The following is a 22,375-nucleotide window of genomic DNA, read 5'->3' as shown; positions in this document are numbered from 1 at the left end:
CTCCAAACATGAGATACATCTTTGCAGAGGATGCCACACTCTGACGACAAATAATCAGATTTCCTGCAGCACCACCCACAGGCTAAATGTCCAGATTCTGTACACAACATTTAGACAGAAAGACATCACTTAATTCAGCATGTTTCAAGGCTTCTACCTTTTTCTCCTCATTTTAAAAACCAATACTTCTTCAGATTCAAATGTCTAGATATTTTAAATCCAAGCCCACTAAACATATGAATGTTTATGTAAAAAAAAAAAAAAACATCCAACCGTTAACATGGACGTCACGTTATATTATTCCATCTGGACTTTATTTCACGTCTGTTAACTAGACGCATACATATATACTACCAGTCAAAAGGCTGGTCACCTTCTCATTCAATGGTTTTTCTGTATTTTAACTACTTCCTACATTGTAGATTAACACTGAAGACATCAAAACTATGAATGAACACATATGGAATTATGTAGAAAACAAATAATTGTGAAATACCTCTAAACATGTTTTATATTTTAGATTCTTCAAAGTAGCCACCCTTTGCTTTGATTACTGCTTTGAACACTCTTGGCATTCTCTCCATGAGCTTCATGAGGTAGAACCTGAAATGGTTTTTACTCCATAGGTGTTCCTTTTCAAGGTTCATTTGTGGAAGTTCTTTCTTTCTTAATGGGGTTGGGACCATCAGTTGTGTTGTGCAGAAGTCAGGTTGGTCCTCAGTTGGCAGCCCTATTTGACAACTGTTAGAATCCATATTATGGCAAGAACCAATCAGCTGAGTAAAGAGAAACGACAGTCCATCATTACTTTAAGAACTGAAGGTCATCAGTCTGGAAAATTGCAAAAACTCTGAATGTATCCCCAAATGCAGTCACAGAAACCATCAAGCGCTACGACCAAACTGTCTCCATGAGGACCGCCCAGGAAAGGAAGACCGAGAGTCTCCTCTGCTGCTGAGAAGTTCATCAGAGTCTCCAGCCTCAGAAATGGAAAGTTAACAGCAGCTCAGATCAGAGTCCAGATAAATGCCACACAGAGTTCTAGTAGCAGACACATCTCTACATCAACTGTTCAGAGGAGACTGAACCAATCAGGACTTTATGGTCCAACAGCTGCTAAGAAACCACTACTGAGGAAAAACAACAAGCAGAAGAGATTAGTTTGGACCAAGAAACACCAGAAATGGACATTAGACCAGTGGAGATCTGTGCTTTGGTCTGATCAGTCCAAATCTTACATCTTTGGTTCCACCATGTCTTTGTGAGACCAGAAAAGGTGATGGATGGTCTCTACATGCATGGTTCCACCGTGAAGCATGGAGGAGGAGGTGTGATGGTGTGGGGGTGCTTTGCTGGTGACACTGTTGGAGATTTATTCCAAACTAAAGACACACTGAACCAGCATGGCTACCAGCATCCTGCAGTGACATGACATCCCATCAGGTTCAGTTGGAGCATCATTTATTCTTCAACAGCACAATGACCCCAAACACACCTCCAGGCTGTGGAAGGACTATCTGACCAAGAAGGAGATGATGGAGATGACCTGGCCTCCACAGTCACCTGACCTAAACCCAATCCAGATGGTTTGGGATGAGATGGACCGCAGAGTGAAGACAAAAGGACCAACAAGTGCTCAGCATCTCTGGGAACTCCTTCAAGACTGTTGGAAACCATTTCAGGTTCTACCTCATGAAGCTCATCCAGAGAGTCTGTGAAGCAGTAATCAAAGCAAAGGGTGGCTACTTTGAATTCCATCTGTGTTCATTCATAGTTTTGATGTCTTCAATGAGAATCTACAATGTAAACAGTCATATAAAAAAAGATTAAATAGGAAGGTGTGTCCAAATTCTTGGCTGGTTTGAAGGTTGTGACTCTTCTCGACCGATAAACTTCAATAAACATTTCTTCAAGTCACAACAAAGAACATTCCTATCTCTTCCCAAACAGTCCCTGTGACTAATATTATTTCCTATTGACATATTGAATAAATGATTTTTATAAAAGTAATTGAATTTTCGTGATGTTGTGCAGCCTTCTTTATGGACTGCATCCATGGAAACAATGCTTCTCGTACGGAGAAAAGACGATCTGCTGACATGTTTGCTAATCTGTGACATTTAATTGCATTTTGAGTTCTCTTTTTTTTTCCAGCTAATTTGGTGACACATGGCAGGACTTGTTGCACAACTGCAAGCAGCACTACAATGTGCTACAGTGTAAATGATAATGATGATAATAATAATAATGAAAAATCTGTAATAAATCAGTGGAAAACCTGCAGAAAAGGTACCAGAAAAAACATGTTGGAAAAATGGAATACTCAGACACTAAAAATGATGAAAATAATGGCAAATATCTGTGAAATGATTCTATTTTTAGTGAATTTCAATACAAGAAAACTGTAATTTTATAGTCGGGCATTGTACAAGAACAATTCGTCAAAATGCAGATTTCTGTTTCTATGCAGACATTATCTAGTTGTTCTTTTTTTTTCCATTTTTAACAGTGTATTTGTATTTGTATTTATTCTGAACTCCATTAGCTGCAACATTTGCAACTACTCTTCCTGGAGTCAGTAGTGAACTTATGAAATTTATGAAATTATAGTAGTGAAATTATTCTGTATGATTTTACAACATATCAAAATAAAAAATGAACAAAACAAGAAAAATCTATATATTAAAAAGAAAAATAAATGACCTATCATTTTACCTAATATACATAATTTAAAAAAAACATAAATATCTGTAACCTAATTGTTTTGTTGTTGCTTTTTGCTGATTTTAATAGAGTAAAAAAAGGGAACTTGTACAATAAAACACTTTAAAACTGAGTTATCATTTGTAATTTTTCTTTTTAAGTCTCGGTCTGCTTTTTTAGGGCAGTAAATTTATATTATTTTCAGGGATTTTACAGGAGGACATCTGTAAAACAACAAATTGTTACAAAAAATGAAATTGAATAACACACATTTATTTTCTTAATTGAATCTTTTCCATTCGCTCTTATATTTTTTCCATAATTTTCTAGACCTGGAAATGACTTCACCATAGCACACAAACTTTTTTGGGTTGGTTTTGATTTTAAGGCTCCAAGATCAGATAAACGGGTTTGTAAATGTTTTGTTGAATTAATCTACTTCTAGACAATTCAGTCCACTGGGAAAGTTAATTTAATATAAGGTTGATTTTTAGAATTTTCAGATTTGGAGGTGCGTTGGATGTCAGATTTGAAACTCAAAGCTGATTAGGAATCAGAGGCCAGAGGAGATGAACCCGTCCTGATGTTTCTTTCTCGTTGTGTCCTCTGGCTGACCCACATTCAGGCTCCCAGCTGATAAACCTTCTCATCTCCAGACAGAGTTTCCAGCTCTCTATGAAGCAGACATGCTTAAAAAAAACTAAGAGAGCTCCTACAACAAAACTACATCTTCACTTTCTCTCTTATTAGCCGTGACAGTGAAGGAGGTTTTTAACATCTTCTTCTATTAAAACATGTTCAGTTTCATGATATGCCATTTTTATAATTAGATAGCATTCATTTTAACCCTGTAAAACCTGACCCATCAAAAACAGACAGAAAATTCTAACAAAATCCCTCCCTCACCCCCCGACCCAAAAAAGTCGATATATTTTTTTGCATCAAATTTGATCCATCGGGCGTTTCTGGGAACTTTTTGCTCACAACAATCTGAAGTAAAACTCCATTTGCTCCAGTCTACTAATGAGCATTGACTGAGCTCACACACTCTAGAACAAAAAAAACCAAAAACAATAAATACAATTTTAAAAAGAACCAAACAACAAACTGCAGGGAGCTACAGTCGGCTCTCACACTGAACATCTGGACTGATCCCTCTAAACCTGCTCTTTCTCCTCCTCCTCCTCATCTTCTGCTCACTGTGAGACCATCCAGCATCTCGCTGATGACGTTTTCAGTGTCATTTCTTTTTATCACTTCCTCTAGTTTTTTTGACATCTAAAAATTGGCCCATATAGTACAGCTATTATGATTTCAGAGGAACCGTTATTTTAACATTAAACTATTGAAAATGCGTTTGAAGATGGCATTTCATTCATCAATTAAGGTAATTCATCTAAATAGTGTAGTAATGTAGTAATGAAAAAAGCAGGTTAAAATCCTGGAGTACAAATTTGACAGACATTTAAACATGAGCTCACTGAAATAAACAATTCCTGAGGAAATGTGCATTCTTTCAATGTAGAAAATACTTATTTTTATGTTATTTTTACCGTTACTTCTTGAAAATTAGCCGATTTTCCTGAAAAAAAGCGTGTGGATGATTTAATGAGAGTAGCCAATTTGAAAAGGAGCAAAATACGACTTCAGCTGCAGCAGAATGATGATCCACAAGGGTTTATGATACAAACGGTTTTATAGGGTTAAAGTGAAACACACGGAATTTATGTGTTATTCTAAGATACTGTGAGCAGAAGAAGCCATCTCTGCTGTGTTCCAGCTCCTCCTCCTCTTCTTCAGAGTTCCTGAAGTTCAACAAACAACAACACGATCAGATCTGAGTCAGCAGCTCTTTATCAGCGAGAGCTAACATTTGACTTCAAACAGAATCGACTGCTTGAGGCCCAGTGTTGGCAAAAAAAAAGAAAAATCTCCCTCAGTGGTTCAGAAGAAGAAGATTTGAGAGTTCAGTCTCCAAATGGATTCAACACAATCTGTGGAGGTTTTCAGTCCACTTATGCTGCACAGAAACTGATAAATTCGACGCTATTTCCATTCAGTTTATGCTGAAACAACCTCAATCAGCCTCTTAAAGCTGGGCTGAACTCGACTGAATTCCTTCAGCAGCTGTGTTTTATTTCAGTGCAGAAAAAGCTGCAAATATCTGGTCAGTTGATTCTGATTTCCTATTTTTTTTCTTCCAAAACACGCTTGTGATGACGCACATGTTCATCTTCAAAAGTCTCCTTATCAAACAGAATCACAGATCAATAATTAAATTTTCTATGACATTTTAATACCAAATGATGACACTGAGGTGTTTTTTGATGTCTTTTTGTTATTGAATTAGCTCTTTAACTCCATTTAAGTCTTTAGTGGATGCGACATTTTGCAACATGATGCATTTCATTGGCTAAGTAGCTTAAAAGAACATTGAAAAAATTGGATTAAACTGAAAAACCCGCATCTGAGTGATGTTTTTGTGCTCTTGTCTTATTTTCACTGACTGTGGGTTAATTTTTCACTGCAGCATAAACTCCTGCAGCTCTATGGAAACAGAACAAGCACGAAGGAGGAGAATTTCTTTGATTATTTTACAAAAATTATCAACATTTTTCCAAGTGTCCACAGGTGTTACTGTTTGAGCACCTCCATATGTAATTTCTTCTTATACTTGTGTCCTCAATATTCTATGGGGATGGCTAGTGTGACGTCACGGACCACTTCCGTGTCCAAGCCGCGGCGTACCGAATGAAAACACAATGGCAGTAGCGAAAGAACCGGTCACCTTTTTCACTGTGACATCTTATTTTGCGGATTTTCCGAAGTCGGTAAAGCGAGGTCTTAACTCTTACAACTCAAACAGAGTTGTAAGAGTTAGTGTGCTGGCAGGTGGTTTTAAAGGGAAAGTGCAGGCGTCAATGAAAAGGAAAACGTACAGTGTTGAGGTGAGTAGCTAAGTAGTGTAAGCTAACAAATACAGGATGTCAGAAATAAAGCTAGCTTTATCATCTGTGTGAGGTTAAATGTCGTTTACTTGGCTTTGTTAGAGTTGTTATGTTAGATTTGAAAAGTATACTCTAAAGATTCCCAGCAGCACACTCCAGCGCTAACTTCTGCCGGGAGCACATGGCTAATTTGCATATGTAAATAACTACGCATCTCTTTACACTAATCATGAATCCATAACAGTTAAAACAATCTTAGTCAAACATTTTTAGCAAGTCAGTCCAAGTATTGGACTCAATTAAATCCAAGTCACATAGACCCATATCCTAGTCAAGTCGAGTATTTTGGGCAGATTGGTCAAGCAAGTCCAAGTCTCCAAAACTGGGACAAAAGTCTCCCTCGGCAGACTTTATTCTTATAAATTAAAAGTATAAACTTATTATCAGAGACTTTAATCTCGACCACTTTTAGTTTCTTTTGTAATGTGGCCCAAACACTCCTCATAACACAAAAAGATAACATGATTCAAGCGGCTAATACTAGCTAGCGCACGTTAGCTCCCGGCGCTAAATGTATTTTCTAAGATTAGAAATCCGACTTACCTTATCAGTGTCAGCCATCTTCTCTTCTCCTTTTCGTCCAGAGGAAAGTGGTTGAAAGATATCGTTTTATTTACATCATTTCTATTGTTGCAACACAGGACACAACACAGCACCATTATATCGTTGGTTTGGTAGGACACGGAAGTGACGTTTTTGGACACGATGACGTAGTTACTAGCCATCCCCATAAAAACCCGCCTGCAGTTCAGCTGAAAAATACCTGAAATTTTTTAACATTGGTTACAGCCGAGTCACTTAAGCAGGGGTGTCGAACACGCGGCCTGTGGGCCAGAACCCTCCAGAGGCTCCAATCCGGCCCACGGGACGACTTTGTAAAGAGCTAAAATTACAGAGCAGACATTAACTGTAGATTGTAAATTAGTAAAACTATAAATTTAAAATAAATTCCAGATCATGACAAGTTGTTTTGATCATAAAGTAAAATACGAGATTGCTCTTTGTTCTTTTGTCATTTTGTGTCTTGTTTTCGTGCTTTTTGTCTGACTTTTGTCATTTGTCTAACGTTTTTGTCGTTTAGTTTGTTTGTTTCGTTTTGTGTGTTTTTTGACCCTCTTGTGACTTTTTTGTCATTTTGTTTCTCGCTTTTGTCATTTTTGGTCTCATTGGTGTCATTTGTGTAAGATCTTTTGTCTCGTATTTGTCGTTTGTTCATTTTTTTGTTGCTTTGTAACTTTTTGGCTCTTTTTTTGTTGTTTTGTTTCGTGTCATTTGTCTCACTTTTTGTCATTTTGCGTCTCATTTTGTGTCATATTTTGTCTTCTTTTTGTTGTTTTTTGTCCTTTTTTTGTCTGATTTTTGTTGTTTGGATCAAAGTAAAAAACTATGTTTTGTGCCTTAGCAGAAATTCTGTGATCTGGAAGTTGTAATGTGTAAATGATAAACTGAGGCATAATATTGTTGAAATTGAACTTTAGAGGGACAACAGCTTAAACTGTGGGGTTGAGTTTCATGGATTTTCTTTTCTTATAATAATGTTGAATTGTCTTCACTTTAACTTGTAATTGGCCTAAAGTTTGGGTCCATGTTTAAACAAAAATGAACTCGGGGCAGCTACAGTCGGTCATCGTGTGGAGAAAAAATAAAAGGCAAAGGAAAAAACAGAAAACATATAACATAAAAATATAAAAATTATAGGTAATTCTCAGATGATGGTTACTGAGGCTCAACTATTCAGACACTCAGAGCCGCTGATGATCGATACTGAACCTGTGTGGAAACACCAGCCGCAAAACAAACAGTCCAGCAGCTCACACCGGTTAAATATTTAATCCTGTAGCCTTCACTATGGAGGTGCAATTAACACTTTGAGGATAAAGACACAATCATGTCTTTTAACGCATATATTTGTGATGTTTTTGAAGCATCTTCTGCAAGTAGAAGTAAATTTCAAAGGTATAAAATGCAGCACAGAGTTTGCAGTAGAATATGAGCAGATCAGTCTGAGCTGCTCTTATTACCCCCGTCCTGCCCTGGTTCTGCCACGTTACTGTGAGATGTCCTGGACTGAGGACGCTGCTGAAGTGAAGCCACTGAATTTGCTTAATGGATATGACACAAAGGCAGCGAGTGCAAACCGCTGACAAGTATTCAGCCTCTAAACTTGCAAAAGGCTCGAGGCTGCAGGCACAAAACTCAAAATAAAGGAAATTATTCAATTTAAACTAGTTATTTTTAAAACCTGAACACATTTTATCACACAGAAATGGATGCAACCTTTAGTGCAATTAGTCTGGAAAGTCCCAGTAATGTAGTTTTTGCAGAAATCCAAAGCATTGGGGCTGATTTAATGAAACATGTTGTGACACAGTGGACTCACCATGAGAGCATCAGAGGCACACACGCTGTGGAAGCCGTGGTAGAAGGCAGCAAACTGCTTGTAAATGGATTTATTCAGCAGAAAGTCGATGTAGAGCTGGACGTACTCTGTGGAAACAACAGCAGTGTGATTCTCATTACTCCATTATTAAGTTCTGTCCAGTCGAACGCGCTGACGTGGAAAACTGGACCGAGATGCAACAACAGCAGCAGCTGGATGGAAGATTAGGTTTAACAGGAGAAACAAAGCCGATGCTCTCAGCTGGACGTCATCATCTGAGGATAAAGAAAGAAGCTGTTGAGCTCAGCCAGGTTTCTGCATCACTGCTTACATGTCATCAAACAGCAGAAGGAGCTTCTGAAGGTGGACTAATCCAATACGCTTCATATTAAACTCAATGAACATCTCCTCAGGAAAAAACAGGCCAGCAGGAGCAACAGGGATGCTCCATCTGATCACAAGTCAAAAGTTTAGAACACATTTTGGTTTCAGAACTGATTTATTTAAAACTCCATCTATTTGTTCTAGGTTTTCATTTTAGAGTACAGATGTCCGAGTTCTGTTCCTACAGACACACGTCAGTCGATTTTTTTCAGAACTCAGGCAAAAATGTAAACAAAGCCGTTACGTGCATCACGATATCTATCAGTTCTTCGGTAAAGCCATGAATATCAACGACTTTAATCATTTTATAAGAAGATAACACAATATTGTAAGACCTAATGATCTCAATGTTTACTGTTCAGTTTCAGATTTACCTAATGTCAGTGAACGTGTCATGTATAGTTAGCTCACCTCTGTTTGGCTCAGAGTCAGCAGTACTCTCTGTGTGTGTGTGTGTGTGTGTGTGTGTGTGTGTGTGTGTGTGTGTGTGTGTGTGTGTGTGTGTGTGTGTGTGTGTGTGTCGAGCTAGAGAGAGCTCTGAACACCGGCTAATTCTGGAGATAAGCTATGAGGTTTTTGTAGTTATTCTGGCATTGGCTATGGCCCACAGTGAAGACCCACCTCTTTTCTTTTATATATGAATCTTAAATTGTTTGTTTAACTGATGTCTTTTTTATTGTTCCATTTTTATTTCTGTCTGTTTCTATCTGTTTTTATTATTTCTGTGTACAGCCCCTTGGTCAGAAAGCGCTTTATAAATAAATTTATTATTATTATTATTATTATTATTATAGTGCTGCGTGACGATGTATTCATCCGCTCTGCTCGGCAACTAGTTCCATGTAACCCATTCTGGCGTAACGATGAAACGTTGTAGGTTGAGGACGTTGTAATCTGAGGACCCCCTGCACAATGAGAGATTAACATGCATAATTTCAAATAAACAACTGGGAAAATTGTCGGGTTGTTTTAAAACTTTCGATCGGTAGCTGGCAGTCATCCTCAGAGCTTCTTTAAAAAGCTACTGGACTTAACTTTAAGGTGGAGAAACAAAGAAGCCTCATAGATGACGATGAAACGTCTTGAAGAACTTTTCACTGAAGCTCCTATGACTAAAATGCACAATACTGCAATATAATGTACAATACTGCTACTTATTATACTATTCTAGTCTTATTTTAGCTTACTCAGTTTTATTTTTACTCTGCCAAGGAACATGGCAGAGTTATGTGATGATCGGCATACGTTTGTCTGTCTGACTGTCTGTTAGCAACATTACTTAAAAAGGGGCTATCGGATTTGGGCGAAATTTTCAGGGAAGGTCAGAAATGACACAAGGACCAAGTGATTAGATTTTGACAGTGAACTGGCTTATAGTCTGGATCCATGGATGTGTTAAAGATTTCTGTGTCATTGCCAGATAGCGGCACGGCGTCACTGTAACCATGACAACAAGTGAACACTACATCAGCTGCCTGCTGACGATCACATGATTGTGATCCTACTACAAATCCACCGCAGAGGACTTATCAGGACTTATCAGGACTTATTCATTGGAAATGACACAAGGAACAATTTTGAGTCCAATCAATTCCCGCCACCTGCTACATATTTAGGTCGCATGATTTGGTATCCGTACATAACGTACACATACATAACACGCCTGTGAAGTCTTTTTGTTTGTGAGTATGAAATGGCCACATGCTGTGTTGCCGTGATTTCTAATCATCAAGAACAAATAAACAGATGCTGCATTTATATAAAAAATACTGCATTTCTGATGATGCCAGATGGAGGAAAGCCTTGGTGAGTGAGTACTGTGCTCTCTGATTGCTTTTCTAGTTACTTCTGTCGTGCACCATACCTGTATTTTGCTGCTTTCCTATTAGGAACTCCATTTATTCTCCTGCTTCTTTTCTGAACAATATCTGGCACAAGAATTTTCTTCTGGATAATAAAAGTTCTATTGTATCTTGATGCGCTGCATTAAAAGTCAGTGAATCTTTTAAAAGTGTCTGCAGAGTTTCACAGTAATCCAAAACTCTGCACCTATCCAGGGAGGCATTAGGTGTAAACTGGCTGCACTGGTGCAAAGCCTGGCAGCAGAATAAATGACTTCCAGATGTTGTGCCGAAACAGTTTGCTGTGTGACCACGGCAACGAGAGAAAACCACAATGAAAAATCCGGTAAGAGGTGATTTGTACACCTCATCAGCACCAGTGGATAAACACACTGCATCATTTAATCTGCACTGGTTAGTGTTTATTAACCTGGCTCGGCTGTGATGTAAGAGGCGGATGGCAGCGACTTGGAGGATATGGTAGAGTCTGCTGGTGGGAGTCTGTGTTGTTGTGCTTTATACCTTGAATGAGCAGTTTCTGAGCAGTTTATACTCTGGTAGAGTCTGATCACACAGCAGAGAGCAGGTTTGCAGAGCATTTCTTAGACTCTGAAGCTGTTTTCTATAAGGAAGCTCCCACTGTGGACTCACCCTTCCTGTTCTGCTTGGTGACGGGGATCTTGTCTCCTCCGGGCTTCAGGTTGTACGATCTGACCACGCCCATCTCCTCCTGAAACACCTGAACACACAAAAAGAACATGCATCTGTACATCTGACCCGATCTGAACATCTAAACCTTTTATTTGAACAAAAAAAACTATGCAACACTTAATTTATATAGTTCCAAAACCCTCTATGAATGCTGGTGCTTCTTATCGTTCAGATCAAATCTGTTTTACACGATGAAATAAGTTGGATTCCATCAGCACAACCCCAGAGTCGCATCCCACTCACCAGTTGGTTCTCTAAGCCTTTTTTCCCCTTCCTTTACACTGTCTTTAATTTCTTTCAATCTAGTCTAATCTAATCTTTAACTCTGTGTTGGCTTTATAAACCTTATTGTGCTTTAATCTGCCTTTGAAATTCTGAAGACTTTATGACTCGTCTGCTTTGTTTTGCTGCTCAGTGAAGCACTTTTTAACCTGGTTTCTATTCTATTTAAATTGAATTTGATATGTCGCTGTTTAATGTGCTTCACAGATGATACTTTACATCAGGGGTGTCAAACATACGGCTCGGGACGACTTTGTAAAGTGTAAAAATGATAGTGAAGACATGAACTGCAAATTGTTAATTTGTAAAACTATAAATTTAAATTCATTTCTGGACCATGACAAGTTGTTCTGATCAAAAAGTAAAATACTAGATTGTTCATTTGTCATTTTGTGTCTCATTCTCGTAATATTTTGTCGTTTATTGTCTTTTTTGACTGACTTGTCGTTTTTCTCATGTTTTTGTCATTTTGTTTCTACTTTTTGTCGTTTTGTGTTTCCTTTTTGTCTCGCTTGTGTTTTCTGTCTTATTTTTGTCATTTTGTGTTTAGTTTTTTCATTGTTTTGTGTATTGTTTTTGTCATTTTGCATTTTTTGTCTCGCTTGTGTTGTCCTTTTTTGTTATTTTGTTTCTCGCTTTGGCCATTTTTTGTCTCATTTGTGTAATTTTTCGTCTCGTTTTTGTCGTCTGGTGTCTTTTTTTGTCACTTTGTAACTTTTTTGTCTCTTCTTTTTGTCTTGTTTTGTGTCGTTTGTTTAATTTTGCTTCTCCTTTTTATAATTTTGCATCTCATTTTGTGAAGTTTTGTCATGTTTTTGTTGTTGTTTTGATCATAGAGTAAAATACTGTATCTGTCAGTTCCAGATAGCTGTGACTAAATGTTGTGTTCCGTTGTAGAAACTCTGTGGTCTGGAAGTTGTAATGTGTAAATGATAAACTGAGGCTGAATGTTGTTGAACTTGAACTTATATTTTTTTTTAAATTTCAGGTTGTTCATGTTTTGTAAAAAAAAAAAAAATTACTTAAATGTGCTCTGCGGGTTTAAAAATGTCTACACCCGTAACTCCACCACGTCCAAAGAAGCAAAAACGTTTGAGTGGGAAGACTGGAACCCCTGACAATGGGTACAAGAAAAACTGTGTTTTCTGTTGCTCATGGACTGGCTGAAGTAAGGCAGCATCAGGAGACCAACATGTAAGAAACATGAGAACAGAGAGAACCCGACCAGCAGGTCACAGTTTATCATCATCTAATCATCTCCTGAAGTCCATATGGTTAGGGACATCATGATGAGATCAGCTGGATTTCCTGCAGTATATGTTTTGTTAATTTACCAGATTATGCTATAATCATGCTGATGTGGCCGTAGACTCTACAGTATTTTAGTGACTCAATAAACTCCTAAGTTTTATTTAAATGCTTTTTAGTTTTCAATAAGCATTTATTTAATAGCCTATATGTAATCAATAAATGGTCTTTGCCTATCTAAAGAAAAACTCACTCAGAACTCTGATATGTTAACGGTACGAAATACAGAAATAAATAAATACGTGCATACACACATAAATGAGTTAATACTTTAACTGTGTTAAGATAAGATTTAGATATAGATGAAAAAACATCTGTAGATAATTTCTTTGTCCAGTATTCTGCATTCAGTTGTTTATGTTTTTGCAGAATCCAGTATTGCACACTGGTTGGTCATTACATTTTATTAGTTTGGTTTCACTGTTTAAAATGATGCCACTTCTTTTCAGACATAAACTGTTATAAACAATACAAAATTCTTAGTTTTGTGTTAATAAAGCACTTAAAGCTTTAAGTATGACTAAATGCTTTTTGCAAAAATTAAATAAACCACTCCTTGGGTTGTTGTGGCCCCACGTTTGGTAAAGTTGGAAAGATACTCACAGATTCAGACTTCCAGCATCAATAACTCATTAGATATAGGTTATCAAAAACATAAACGATGCCTCTTTCCCATCGCTGTAAGGCACACAATGTGCTACAAACCCAGTTTTATCAAACGTAGCTGTCTTTCAAGCTGCAGAAATAACACTGGTGTCTATGGAGTGAACAGGGACCGTCTGCAACAGCAAAGAGACAAAAATATTTAATAACTTTACTCTTATACATTGTAGTGTCACCAAAATCACTGCAGCCTTCAACTGGCTCCTGCTGACAACGTGTTTTAACAGAAATGTAAATGCTGTAATTTGGTTCTTTTAACAGACCGTGTAACTTGGACGGATGCGATGCTGGCATGACCACAGTGCACACGTCTGATGTTGTTCACAGGGGTCCAAGGGACCGCTCAGGGAGTTTGTGTGTTTGCTCAGACTCATGAAAAATTAGAGGGAACATTGCTTACAAGGCCATGTTTCTGGAGAAGTACATATACCAAAACATATACTAAAACCACCTAATCCATAAAAATATCGATCAAGTCTTGCGAGGTCACATTGTCGTAGACGTTCGCCATACTGTATTTCGGCCGGTACGCGGCCCCGATAAGAGCTTCGTAATTGTGGCTTTGTTATAACGGCTCATACGGCGTTATTTGAAATAAGCAAATTTGGGGCCAATGTTTATATCTTACCAAACAGACGGGTGTGTGCACGTTTTATGTTAACTAGCGATCATAAACAGGTCACACGTGTTGAGCCCAGAATGTTCAGTTTCAGCTGTGTGTACGAGTAAGCGTGAACCGAGTAAACTCAGTCCCGGCATTTAAAGAGTTAAATGCAGTCAGAGGGATGCATAGAAACATATAGCAGTGAGTCAGAGGCCCAGTGTCAGCGGGTTCATCTGCTCCATGGTGGTGTGACTGAGGCCGGCCTATAGCCCACAGCCAGCTCACACTGTGGGTTAAAACAACACCTCCACTCAGACCTTCACATAATCTCCTTTCCCACATACGTCCCAGCTTCATATATAACTACACGGTGAATTTTCCATTGTATCTGTTTACTAGTCACGGGAGCTTGACCCGCCGGTCAGAAACGTGCTGATGTGACGGAAAACTTAGCATGAACAACCTGCTCGTGTTTTTGATCATTACTGCACATGAGGCAGTATTTTAGACCTGCAATGCAATATTTATTTAGTCTTTAAGGTGAAATTCTTCACAATTATTTGCTAAAATATTAACTTCTGTGCATTCAACACCCAGATAAAAAGATTCTTCATTTATTTTATTCTTTTTAGTGTCATTTTATTCTATTTCTCAATTATATATTTTGTCTTTTCATCCCTTTTCAATCTCATTTTTGTTCTATCATCTCACCAGTCATCTGTGAAGCACTTCAAAAGGTGTCACATAAATAAAGCTTGATTGATTAAAATGTTATCTTCTGCATCTGTGAACAGTGTTAGTACCACATGATAAGCAGTGCAGATATCTAACCAGGAAGGTCATCGTTTCTGAGGGACTTTTTCCTGCAGCACTTCTTTACAGGAAATGCATCATTTCCATCAAGCAAAATTTAGTTTAAGATTCAGCTTATGTAAAAGAATAAGGACGATTTAACTCAATTTATTACACACCTGCAACAGGAGAAGGAAGGTGTCCTTTCCAAGAAGGCCTGAATAATCATTATTTAAAGGATTTAATTTAAAGCACACTATTGTATCGACATGTTAAACAAACTTTGCTCGAAAGTTGAAGGAAAAATGCAGGAAATGTGAACATTTTTAATTTTTTTTCATTTAGCAGAAGAAGCTAGAGATACCAAATGTTAAATGTTGTCTCGGCTCAAACAGCTAAAGAAAGTCTGATCTACTACAAAGTGAATTAATCTGACTTTAGCTTTCAGTATTTGATCTGAAACAAAAGTCTGGAATCCTTTCAAATTTCCCTTAAATTTAGCTGGTGAATTAAACAGTTTTTGAAATGGGCTGACACTGGTTTTCAACTGATTTTAGGCTGGTTTTGGGCCAGTTTTGGACTAGTTTCAAGCCATTTTTAGACTGGCTCTAAACTGCTTTTAGACTTTTTTTTTTAACTTTTTTTTTCTCCCCTCTGGTTTGAAGGGGGTTTTAAACAGTTTTTTTTTTTTTTAAACTAAGTCTAAGCTGGCTTGACACTGCTGTTACACTGTTTATTCTTATCTGGTTTTAGACTGGTTTTGGACTAGTTTCAGACCTTTTTTGGACTCATTCTAAGCTGATTTTAGTCTGGTACGGGACGGGTTTTTGACTGGTTTTAGACCATTTTTACCTGACTTTTTTTAGGCTGGTTTTAGACAGTTTTTTTAAAAAATTAAGTCTAAGTTGGTTGTAGGCTGGTCTTTGTTTTTTCTTATCCACTGGTATCAGTGGACAAGAAAAAGAAAAGTGGTGGTTTTTGTGCTACTTCTTAACCCGCTACAGGTGGGTCTTGGACTGAGTTTTGAGCTGGATGTTAGACTTGTTTCAAGCGTTTTGTTGGACTCGTCTCACACTGGTTTTTGGGCTCGTCTTTGTTTGGTTGATTTAAATATTTGTTTACACATTTGAAGAATCTGCTGTACAGTGTGATACCAGTGGATGTGATCCAGCTCACCCGGTGTTCTGATATTAACTTCATTGAAATCACACAGTGGTGACAGCACTCACAGCCGTCTGTCAGCGCAGTCACTCTCTAGCTGGGTTTCCATTACAGTTTTTCGCAAAATAAAAGCAATATTTCTAAAATTTCGACAAAGTATATTTGCGCTTTGAACGTGTTTCCATTGAAGGTTGTTCTGGGCAGAAGCATCGTAACTCTCGTAAAATACCATCCCGCGAGATTTCAATGTCGAACCCTTTCTCCCTCATTTCCGCTTCTATCTCCTTATCCCTTTAAGCTGCAGTCAATTCCAGCCATTTTCAGTACAAAAAAATCGCTAATATTCTATTTGTAAATAAAAATATGACGAGAAATACAGTGAATATTGGACGCGCATCGTGAGGTGCATTTCCTTGAAAACGACCGATTCGTGGATTTTATACCGACTTCAAGACATGTTTTGGACAAAATAGTTTACTGGCTTGTTTCGTCTGGATGTAAAAGGTTGGATTATGGCCGTTTTTGTGGAATATTTTCATCTGTGTGTAATAATGAACCCGGAAATGTGAGTCGCGCTGTGTGCGTTAAAGCCGTGTATAGAGAACGGATGGATGGATATTCGTTGTTTGTCGGACAAATGTGTTTATATTACCCGCTGTGGTAATCACATCTGAAAGTGGTTTATACCGGCGGATTCATGAGAATCTAAGCTTTCCATCGGCGTATAGTGTTTGTATAATCATGTTTGCAGTTTCAGACATTTAGCAAATTGCTTATGCAGATCTCAAAGTGTACCGCGGGCGGAACACTGAAGCGCAACTGAAGCGCAACGGGTTAAAACACTCTGCATTCCTCTGCTGTTTGCTGTCTAGTATGGCAGTGATGTTTTTCTCAAGAATAATGGCAAGAAAAGTCTCGGTCTCCTCTTCTGTCCACACGTACCGCGCCATGTTTACTCCGAGAGAACTGGTAATGTGACCAGGTACGTCACATCCAATGACGTATAACTGCGGAAAAAGTGTTTCCATTGCGCTTTTGCGATATTTTTCAATATCAAAACATCTGAAAAACCACCTCATGAGAGCGTAAAAACTTTTTAGCGATATTTTAGTCCTTTTTCGAAATTCAGATGTTTCCATTACTAGTTTTTTATCGCGCTATTTACATTTTGCGCATAGCTTAGGGTAATGGAAATGCAGCTTCTGACCACGACGCCTGCAGTGTGACACATGTCTAACATTAGCTGTCTGCACAGTTTTACATACATTCAGGTTTTCTCACATCATTAACAACCGTGATCAATGAACTCTGGACAAGCCAGAAATGATCTCCAGTTAACAGCGGAAGTGAATCTATCAAGAGATGAGACTAAAGAAAATTCCTGATTAGCTTCTGTATATTAGCTTGAAATGTTCACACTTTAAAAACAGAAGTGAAAATGTGTGCCGGGTTTCTGCAGGTTTCAACAAGACTTTTAAAGAGAATTTTATGTTCATCGTCTGCAAAGAAACACACAAAAAATAGATTTATTGTTTCCTACATTGTTTGACAAGTGCAAAGAGCTTATTATCTTCACTGCTTCTGACTTTTGAGAAATACTGGATGAGTCTAATTTGTTTTTACTGACTTCCAATGCAACTCTAATGCTTTTATACCCAGAGTTTCTCATTTTCTTGCACAAGGTACATCAGGCTTCACATTTGTTGTTTTGAACAGGTTTCATTCCAGCACGTGACGCACCGTTCCTGAACCAGACCAGGTTGAACTTGTACTTTGGCATAATAAGTGAATGTAATGTTCACAGATGCTATTTTAATTTCCAGAAGCAGCTACTTTTAATTAATACCTGCACACCACATTTTGCCACACTAGCTGTCCAGTTTGCATGGTCAGCTATTGGTTCCATGCTGGTTTTTGTTCTGTAGCTTTCTTGCAGCGTAATTAATACGTTTTCCCAAAAACACCAAGTGAGACTGAAGTTAATGCAACTTTAGAATTTTTAGTCTGTGTCAAAGTTGTACTGAGAAATTTTATGAAAACTAAGTTCTAAAACTAAGTTTTTTGTATTTTAAACTTTTTTAAAGATAATTTCTTTTGCTTTTATTGAGGAGAGAGTATGAAATATGGGAACAGAACAGTAAATTGTGAGGTTTTTAATGGGTTGCCACCACCTTATTTATCAGAACGCTGATATTTTTCAACCCCAGAGCACTGAGGTCGATGCTCTTGGATGTTCCAACTTTTATTTTTCTCTGGCATTCAGTCCCAGCAGAGTTTGATACATTGACTTCATCTTTCATGATGTTGTGTTTGTTTATTTAGCTTTATTCTATTGTGTTTTCTTTCAGATTTGTCTTTAGGGACTGTGCTTACGTCTTATGTGGTTGGCAATTCTAATTTTACAGCATTTTGGGCCAACTTCTCTGGTGCGTTATGAATAAATCTGACTCGACTTAGCTAAAGGACCGAGCCAGTCGAGATATGAGCAGGGGAGTTACTGCAGGAAGCATCTGAGCCCCCAGATTTTAGGCTTTTTAAAGGAATCAAGTCCCCAGTTAAAATGAACCTCCTATATTCTATAATTCTACAGTTTCATTTAGCAGATGCTTTTATCGAAAGAGACGTAGATTTGAGACTAGATACAACACAAGCAAGGATCTAGTTAGGACAAAATAAGCTGGATAAGAACCAGAAAACAAGTTCAAGTACACTACTGTTGGGGGTCACCCAGGCAATTCCATGTTTCCATGAAAACTCACACTTTTATTCATGTGCTAAGATAACAGCACAAGGGTTTTCTAATCATCAGTGAGCCTTTCAACACCATTAGCTAACACAATGTAGCATTAGAACACAGGAGTGATGGTTGCTGGAAATGTTCCTCTGTACCCCTATGGAGATATTCCATTAAAAACTTTCCAGCTAGAATAGTCATTTAGCACATTAATATGAACCTTAATGGACTGTAGTTACCTGGAAGGTGAGGTAGAAGTCCTCTTCCACGTTCCCCTCGTAGCTCAGCAGCTCTCCGAAACCATGAGCCAGCTCCTGCAGATACAAGAGATCACAATCAGGAAAAACAAGACATTACAGTGAACGAAATGTTCCACTTAGGGGTATCTTTCATCGCTTTACATTCATTCACGGGTGGGAAACTCCATGACTTCAGGTTGGGATGACACAGCTTTTCTATCACCTTCCCTCGAGACAGAACACCAAACAAAGACGATAAGTGACAAAATGTGCAGCTTCACCTGAGGTCTGAGCTCCAATGAGTTATGTCAGAAAACCCTCTAGCAGCCTGCCCTTAGCTGAAGGCCCCAGGTCTGGAGTGAAGCTGTGAATGTGAGAACACGGCTGAAGTGGCCTGGAAGCTCATGTTCTCCAAATAAGCAACACATTGTGGGATGTTTGGACGAATCAAAAAACAGATCAAGCTGGTTCAGACAAGTGAACCAGTGTTTGTTCTATATTTGCTGAATAAAGTCGGTTCGTGCCGAGTCACCAGACTCTTTTTTTTTTTTTTTTTTCCCACCAGACTCACGGTGCTGACAGCGACTGCAGTAAGGATGTCTTATATTCTGCTGGCATGTAACCACAGGGCTGGTTATAGCTCCCATAGTGGGTCTGTGTGAGTAGGTTTGTGTGTTTCTGTGTCTGTGTGTTCAGAAAGGAGCAGAGTTTATGACCTTCTGATGAAGGTTTTGGATGTGGAGGATCAAGTGACTCTAAATGAGCTCAGGATCTTTCTCTCAGATCTGTCACAGTGAGGCACCAGAGACTTTACTTAAAAAGGTGGCTGTAATGTTTAGTATGTGTGGTATCTATTCAGTGATTTACTCGTCATGTGTTGAATCAATGAATTGTATAAAAGGAAACCAGGAACAGCTTCAGATGGAGGCGTGATGGTTGAAAACATTTGTGGATTAAAGCTGCCAGCAGCTGTGTGAGTTTATTTTTGACTGAGCAGCTGCATCCACAACACTGCTGTCTGTCATGAAAGGTCATCACTCAGGCCTTTGCACATTTGGCAGCTTTGTCCTGCTGCAGATTGAAAGAAAACCTCCAGTTGCTTCGGTTGACTTTCCTTTTTTCTGTACTGCAATTATAGGATTTTTAAAGAGGATATTATCATGTTCATATCATGCAGAAAGTTGTTCACCTGGTAAGAACTGCTTTGCTGTCAGATCACTGTTAGCTCCCTCCCAGAGATCAGTGGAGGACGTGATGTGAGAAGAGCATGTACAGCTGGGGATGTATACATTGGCAAGTGTAACAGAAAGCATGTGTACATGTGCACGAGCCCAGAATTCCAAGTGGGTGTGAGTCAGACAGAGGCAGAGAGAGAAGCTGCAGAGGCAGAATGAGCTGCACATCTGGAAACACTCAACAATAGAAACCGGAGTTTTCTGACTGTTTGTTGCATCAACAGTGTGTTTTATGCAAATTTTACCAAAACAAACACTTTGTGGATCAAAATCTAACACTTTTATGACGAGTTTAGCTCAATTTTGGCAGCTAGCATGCTCAGAGGGAATGTAAAAACTGAGAATATGAGCATGCAAGGCTGAAGGGAAGTGCATTCATCGTCAAATCATTTTTTTAAAAAAACATAGTTTGCATATGATGTCCTGTGCATAGATGAATATTTGTATAACAATGCAATTAACCCAATAAGTGGTAAAGGTTGCAGCAGATGCATGCAAGGCGTTTTGATCAAAGCTACCAAAGCTGAGTCAGTTATCTGGTGGAAAACTTCTCTTCAGTCTGACAGCAGCACATGAGGGTAAATTTAGACTCTTCAAGGAGGAGGATTAGAGGAATTTAGAGGCTGAAAGTGAACAGAAGGAGTTTAAAAGTTAGACTCTGGCATCCTCTCCTGGCAAACTTGAGAACTGCAAGTGTGAAAATGACCTTGGAAGATTTTCAGTTTAGCAGCAGAGATGGAACATGTTGCTGCAGAAACTAATCATTTACTGTGGAAAGTTGAAGCTCCAAACAGTTTTCTCTAAATTTGGGGTTTCTTTTCCTCCATTGCTATTTGGATCCATCCATACATACATACAGACTAGATTAGCATTTGATGGTCTCAGATGTTATAATTTTGTCCTTATTCCAGCCTGTAATATGGATATTCCTCTTGAATTGGCCCATGATGGCTGATTTTTCGTTTTCTTGTTCAGCTTTTTCTTTTAGTGTTCCTGTGAGTCGTCCTGCTGTCTCTTTGTCACGTTCTGTCTGGTGTTCCTTTTGTCTTGTACTGAATGATCTTCCTGTTTCTCCTATGACTGTTTTCTGGCATCATCTACACGATATTTCCTATATGGCGTTGCACTGGTTGGTCTTTGGGGTGTACTAGTAGCTGTCAGAGTTTGGTGTGTGGTTTCACTGCTGTGTTGATGCGTTTTTCATTGTCCACTGCATGGGTTCTGTTATCTCTCAGATGTATGGAATGGTGATTGCGTATCGTCTGGTTTTTGTGTGTGTTTTGTTTTCCTTTCTTTTTCTTGCTTCTCTTTGTTCCTGACTTCTTGTTTTAATTTGGCAGCAAGGTAAAAAATTCACCCTTACTAACTTGTCAGCAAATAAAAGAAATGCTAATCTAATGTAAGAAAACGACAAAATGAACATCTATCCATTATCCATACACCATTTAATCCTCATTAGGGTCGTGGGGTGCTGGAGCCTATCCCAGCTGACTCGGGTGAAGGCAGGAGACACCCTGGACAGGTCACCAGTCTGTCACAGGGCTACATATACAGACACACAATCACACTCACATTCACACCTGCACCATGCATAGGGAAAACATGCAAACTCCATGCAGAGAGATTCTGGGAAGGTCAGGATGCAAACTGTGCATCTTCCAGCTCCAAAGCCAAAGTGCTAACCACCAAGCCACTGTGCATGCCCTATTTGCATCCTATCAAGCAAAATCCTCTGAACCCAATATGTGCAGAAATCCAGCAGCAGAGATAAGAAAGAAAAAGAATTCAATCCCGTAAACATGGACCTAAATGCAGCTTTGCAAAAAAAATGTGACATGTATGAAAGATTATATACTTTTTTGTTTATTTTAAACCTCTGAACTCTGAGCAGTTTACATTCTTCTGTCAGGATTTTCCTCACTGTGGGCTCATTTTTACTACAATCTGAAGTCCTGCACTTCCATGGAAACAGAACAAACTGTAAAGGTACTGAGAATTCAAAAATGCCTTCTGTGTAGCATGGCAAAGTGAAAGTAGCATAAACCGCTAAAATGTATTCTGCTAAAATGCTAAAAACCTGGATTAAACATATATGACGTGATTGTGCCCATTAGGTGTTGCCAATATAAAAATGGTGGCTCCACTTTTGGTCGCAGTTGATTCACAAACATCTTCACGACTGTGCCACTAAACACCAAATTTTGTGTTTACTACAGAATCAGGTTAGAGCTAAAGTTTAATTTTTAAATGAGACACAGAATAAAGTGATTTTGATGAAATATCGTGATTGTAAGTTTCCTGAAAGAACTACAGATGACTGGTTCAAGCAC

General features: G+C 38.4%; 1 protein-coding gene across 1 annotated transcript in view; it reads right to left on the bottom strand.

Annotated features, from left to right (window-relative positions):
- hectd2 (HECT domain containing 2) overlaps window positions 1-22,375 on the bottom strand; it is a 95,572-nt gene that overhangs the window by 13,390 nt on the left and 59,807 nt on the right. Inside the window, exons 17-19 of the mRNA XM_051959947.1 lie at window positions 18,811-18,885; window positions 10,968-11,055; window positions 8,092-8,198 (exon numbers count right to left, since the gene is read on the bottom strand). Coding sequence (XP_051815907.1) covers window positions 8,092-8,198; window positions 10,968-11,055; window positions 18,811-18,885 — 270 coding nt within the window. The remainder of the gene's footprint in view (window positions 1-8,091; window positions 8,199-10,967; window positions 11,056-18,810; window positions 18,886-22,375) is intronic.

Source organism: Acanthochromis polyacanthus, chromosome 15 (genome assembly GCF_021347895.1).
Source record: "Acanthochromis polyacanthus isolate Apoly-LR-REF ecotype Palm Island chromosome 15, KAUST_Apoly_ChrSc, whole genome shotgun sequence".
NCBI lineage: Eukaryota > Metazoa > Chordata > Actinopteri > Pomacentridae > Acanthochromis > Acanthochromis polyacanthus.
This window is presented reverse-complemented; position numbering and strand designations above follow the sequence as displayed.